At 31.9% G+C, this 6,137-nt stretch overlaps 1 protein-coding gene across 1 annotated transcript; it reads left to right on the forward strand.

Annotated features, from left to right (window-relative positions):
- The first annotated feature begins 601 nt into the window (after nt 1–601).
- Nucleotides 602–3,032, forward strand: LOC120069827 (probable inactive receptor kinase At1g48480). The gene is made up of 2 exons (XM_039021670.1): nt 602–2,061; nt 2,139–3,032. The coding sequence occupies exons 1-2, from the start codon at nt 792–794 to the stop codon at nt 2,798–2,800; spliced, it is 1,932 nt and encodes a 643-aa protein (XP_038877598.1). The 5' UTR covers nt 602–791; the 3' UTR covers nt 2,801–3,032.
- The last annotated feature ends 3,105 nt before the right edge of the window (nt 3,033–6,137 follow it).

Below are 6,137 nucleotides of genomic sequence, written 5' to 3' on the forward strand. Positions count from 1 at the left end.
ACAACAACAAATAATACATGTCTAAAAAAATAGAGAATAATACAACTACTTTTTATTAATAAAACTTAATAGGTTAAATAATTTAGAAGTAACTCAAAACTCAAATGTAGTTTTGAGATGGGTATGAAAGCTTAAAAAAAAAAAAAAAACCACTTTTGAAAGAATAGACGTATTTTAAAGGAAGATGAGAAAATTTAGAGATATTTTTATAATTTAGTAACTAGGTTGGTTTATTCATCTTCTAACTTAAATCTATAGTATTAAATTTTCATCGACATGTTGATGCTTTTAGCGATATTTTCATTTTTTTCATGGGTTCGATATCAGAGGAGAATTAATATTTTTAGATGTTGTCGATAAATTACAGAACATAATAATAAAATAATAAAATATTACTATTATAAATATAATATAAATAATAAGGACGTGAACTTGTTTAAAAATAATACACATGACTTAAATCTAAGAAATAAAAAGTGATAATTTTTTTCTCGTTTTTTTTATAATCCATGTGGATACAAATGTTCCACATGGCAACCATCGATTTGAAAACTTCACTACAAAGTTCCCTCCTCTGTTTCAAAAGTTGGAGTGTATTTTGTATAGCGAGCTCATTGAGGCCACATTGAATTCGCCTGTATATTAAACCTTTCCCTTCAACAATCCAGCTCAACCAACAAAACCCACTTCATTTTATTCTTCCTCCATTGGAGCCATTCCACAAGCTTTTCACATTACCCATGTGGGTTTGTTAGCTATTTTCTCAATTTGGGGACAAAACAACAAAAAAAATGGAGTTCCCGCAGGGAATTTTAGCGGCGGCGGTTCTCGGTTTCGCTTTTCTGGGTTTTGTCCGGACAGATCTGGCCTCTGACAGGGCGGCGCTGGTGGGTTTTCGGGCGGCGATGGGTGGTCGGCCCCGATTAGAGTGGAATCTCTCCGATGTATCTCCCTGTTCTTGGGCTGGTGTTAATTGTGACACGAATGGGGTTTTTGAGCTCAGGCTTCCGGCAATGGGGCTTTCCGGTGAGCTTCCGATGGGGCTTGGGAATTTGACGCAGTTACAAACTCTTTCTCTAAGGTTTAATGCTCTGTCTGGACGGATTCCGGCGGATTTTGCGAATCTTCGTTCGCTGAGAAATCTTTACTTGCAGGGGAACTTGTTTTCCGGCGACATTCCGACGTTTATGTTCGATTTGCGGAATCTGGTTCGGTTGAACATGGCGGACAACAATTTTTCAGGTGAGATTTCATCTGGGTTCAACAATTTGTCCCGTTTGGCTACTCTGTATTTACAGAACAATCAGTTTACCGGAGTAGTTCCCGACTTAAATCTCCCTCTTGAGCAATTTAATATCTCCTTTAATCAATTAAATGGCTCAATTCCCTCGAAGCTGTCTAGTTTTCCGGCGAGTGCTTTTGAGGGGAACTTGCTTTGTGGGGCGCCATTGTTACTCTGTAACTCGACAGCCACTGAGCCCGGTCGAAAGTCGAAACTCTCGGGCGGGGCGATTGCTGGAATTGTGATTGGTGGTTTGTTTGTTTTGGTGTTGATTTTGGTTGTTTTGATTCTTGTGTGTCAAAGAAAAAGTAAAGGAAAATCGGAGTCGAAAGAGGGGGTTCGATCGGCCAGTGAGGTTGCGGTGCCAAGAGAGAAGACGGCAATAGCGGAAGGGAGTAGCGAAAGCATAAACATAGATCATTTGACTCCAGCGAAATCCTCGGCAAAGGGTGGCGAAAAGGATAAGAGATTGGTGTTCTTTGGTAATGTGGGAAATGTATTCGACTTGGAGGATTTGTTGAGGGCGTCGGCGGAGGTCCTTGGGAAGGGGACGTTCGGGACAGCATATAAAGCGACATTGGAGACGGGGATGGTGGTGGCCGTGAAGCGGTTGAAGGAGATGACGGCGGCGGAGAAGGAGTTCAGGGAGAAGATGGAGGAGGTGGGGAGGATGAAGCATGAGAATTTAGTCCCTCTTAGAGCTTATTATTACAGCAGAGAGGAAAAGCTTTTGGTTTATGATTACATGCCAATGGGAAGCTTGTCTGCACTTTTACATGGTGAGTTCTCTTTTGAGCTTTTCTTATTTGACCTAATTTATATTAAAATTCGATGATCTGAGAAACTCGATCAATAGGTAGTAGAGAGTCAGGGAGAACTCCGTTGAATTGGGAAGCAAGGTGTGGCATAGCACTTGGAGTCAGCCGTGGAATTCATTACCTTCATTCTCAAGGCCCTACCATCTCTCATGGCAACATCAAATCCTCTAACATTCTCCTCACAAGATCATACGAAGCGTGTGTATCCGACTTCGGCCTTGCGCAACTAGCCATGTCTCCGTCGGCTCCAAGTCGTGTCGCTGGGTACCGAGCCCCAGAGATTACCGATTCTCGAAAGGTATCACGAAAGGCAGATGTTTATAGTTTGGGAGTGTTGTTATTGGAGATGCTAACAGGAAAATCTCCTACACATTCTATTTTCAATGAGGAAGCTGTGGACCTTCCTAGATGGGTTCAATCTGTGGTTCAAGAGGAATGGACAGCTGAAGTGTTTGATGAACAACTTCTTAGATACCAAAATGTTGAGGAGGAGATGGTTCAACTCTTAGAACTCGCTCTACAATGCACCATCCCTTATCCCGATAATCGTCCCGAAATGGACGAGATCGTTCGACGCATCGAAGAACTTTGTCGATCTACCTCACAAAAACAGAGTGAGGCAATTGACAATGATGGAAATAATGGTATTTCCACACAGTTTCATTCATTAAACTCACCTCATCCACCATCTGCAGAGTAGGGATGAAGTAAGATTGAAGAATGGCAACTTTAGATTATTTTTTTTCTTTTTTCATTATTATTCTTGGGTTTATTTCTTTTTATTTTTCATATAATACCTCTTCATTTTTCACTTATATAATACTTGTAAGTCTTATACATGTATTTTTTTTAGTTTGTAAAAGTACTTTTCTCTTGCAATTCAATACCTTTGCCAAAAAACATAAACAAAAAAAAAAAGTGTAGGATCACATTTATGAAGAATAAAAAGCACTTTTGAAACCTTTTATTTTGGGGTTTCTATTTACAAGAATTTCCCAAGAATAAATGGGCCAAAACGACTATTTAATTGTTATTTTAAATATATATTATAATTCATGAAAAACATTATAAAACTCTTAATTAGAGAACTTTTGGCATTTTTTTAAAAAAAAAAGTTGATTTTTTATTTTTTGGAAAAGAATGTTCGGTGAGTTAAATTCACGTTGAATAGATATAATCAATTTTTGAACTATAAAAAAGATTAAACACGTGATGAATCACATATTTAATTGATCTAACTAAATATAATAGATACACATATACTTTTTGGGACATGTTTCGAAATAATGCTAAAATCATTAAAATTTTAATGATTCAAAACTAAATTTGGTCAAATAAAAGCTAAAAGTGTAAAATTAAATATTAAATTAGTTTTGAATCATCAAAAATATGTTTCAAATGGCAAAAGTTATTTTAACAATTTTAAAATCACTCTTAAACTTGCATTTAAACATATAGTTCAGGAAGACATTATAAAATTCTTAATTAGAGAACTTTTGGCACATTTTTAAAAGAAAAAAACAAACTCAAGTTTCTATTATAGCAAACTAAATAATAATTGTTAAAATTAATATTATTTAAATTTTCATTACTCAAAGTTTTTCCCTTGAGTTTAATAATATGTTTGGAGGGATCGACTCTCTAACTTCTTGACTAAGTGTATATAATTATCATAGTTGGACTATATTCATATAGACTACTTTGTAGGTTCAATCTTTGAATTTAGTTGGAATTTTTTAGATGATCAATTTTTTAAAAATCTTAATAAAAAAATACATTAAAAAAAGTTAAATTAATTTTTAAAAAAAATTAAGGAACTCTTGAGGAGTGGTTTGGCCTCCTATTTTTGAATCAAAACTGCAAAATATATATATATATATATAGTTGGTTAAAACTCCCATGCATATGCTTTTTATTTGGCTCCATTAGGTAAAATGTCAATTTTGTAACATAATTAGTTAGTTAAAGAGGGTTGAGGTAATCAAAACCCTCTAGTTTTGCTTTCATTGCAATTAAGAATAAATTTCTAAACTTTGTTGTTTTGGTTTGTTTGAATTGTATAATCATATATATAAAAGAAAAAGGTTAATGGAAGGTGATGATCTCTTGCCTTTGAATTTTCTACCTAATCCAATCATTCTTTTTTACATTAGAGGAGATATCATTTTCATACATGTACTTATGAATCAAGCCAAAGATGATCAAATTATTTTGTTTTCTTTCAATCATATAATTAAAAGGTTAAATTCTAAGTTTAGTAGTTATTGACCTTTAAATTTGTATTTAACAACTTCTTCAACTTTAAAATTTGTATAATAGATATTTTAAATTTTAATTTTGTTCTTTTAAGATATAAAATTAGACAAAAAAATTCGATGTTATGTTTAATAATATCCTTTACTTTTAATTTTGTGTAAACAAAATATTTATAGATTTTTAAAAAATAATGTTAAGTAGGTGATAAAAACCCTTATTAGACATGAAATTAAAGTCTCAATGACCTATTAAATACAAAATTGGAAGTTTAATAATTTAAAACTCAAAACTCTATTTAGACTATTATTTTTAAAAGTATAATTAAAGTTGTGATTTAAAATAGTGAAATTAATGTTTAAAGTTAAACATAGTTTTTGTCTATCTCCAAAGAGTTTTTTTCCCCCCAAAGAAAATTCAGATTTTAATGATAAGAAGAAATGGACCAATCTTTTAACCATGCCATATTATTCTGAGATAATTAGATCATATTGTTGTCGTTATTATTATTATTACTACTACTAACATAGGTGCGAGCTTTGCTAATGTTGAAGTTGGTAGTACAAGTACATGTTAGTTGTGATGATTTGTGAAAACCTGCAATGAAAGCAAGATCGTTTCCAATTTCCAAATTTATACAGTGATTTAAAATTCATAAACCCAATTATGCATTCGAACAAAATAAATTACAGCATGCATATAATAAAAATACAAAGAAGAAATTTGGAGTTTGGATTACTAACCTTTGAAGACAATGAAATCTTCATGAGTTCCTTCTCCAATTGGTCATGAACACTTCGAATCTCCTTGGATCACAAACTCAAAAAGATAAACAGCAAAACTGAAACAATTTGTTGGGTACCACCACAAGATAAACCTTTGTATTCTCCTTAGGGTATGAGAATTACAGGAGTTTCAGGAGAGGGAAAAAGATTTTGAGAGAGAAAGAGCAACTTTCGTGAGAAATCTAGGACATTTTGTATACTAGGAGAATAAGAAGAAGGTTCTGAAAAATCAATCCCACTCACGATCTTCATTGAGAGAAAAATAGGAAGACTTCCTCTATTTAAATTTCAAATAATTTAAAATTAAAAATAAAAATAAATTAAAACTAATTTTAATTTATTTAATATATAATTATACATTAACCCCTTAATATATAACATATATATTATATTATATGTTATATTCTAATATAACATATAATCTATAATTTAAGTTATATCAAATATAATATACCAATAGTTTGAAGTCTCTCGATAATATATGAAATTTAATATAAATCAAATTTATATTAAATATATGAATCTAATTCATATAATTAATATTTGAATCATATTCAAATATTTATATCCTCTCAAATAAACTTTATATTATAATGTATCAAATACATTATATTAATTATATCACATATAATTATTTTAAATTAATTATATCATATATAATTAATCTTTCAACTAATTTGAACAATTCAAATAAATCTAAAATTAATTCTCAATAATCCCTGTTAAGCCATAGAACAGACCATATGGACTTATAGATTAAAGCTCTAATACTAATTGGATAATTAATTAAATCCTTTAATTAAATTACCCAACTTCTATTAACTGTCGGATACTCCATTAAAGACCGACAGCTACACTTTTCGCACTACAGATATAATTATGAGTCAATTCGATATAACTAATCAATAGTGCGATGATCTTTGATAAATTGTTCATAAGTATAGTTGAGCCAAAGTTACCGTTTTGCACCTATAGTTACATCTAACTCTTTAAGTACCA

This window comes from Benincasa hispida, chromosome 1 (genome assembly GCF_009727055.1).
Source record: "Benincasa hispida cultivar B227 chromosome 1, ASM972705v1, whole genome shotgun sequence".
Classification (NCBI taxonomy): domain Eukaryota; kingdom Viridiplantae; phylum Streptophyta; class Magnoliopsida; order Cucurbitales; family Cucurbitaceae; genus Benincasa; species Benincasa hispida.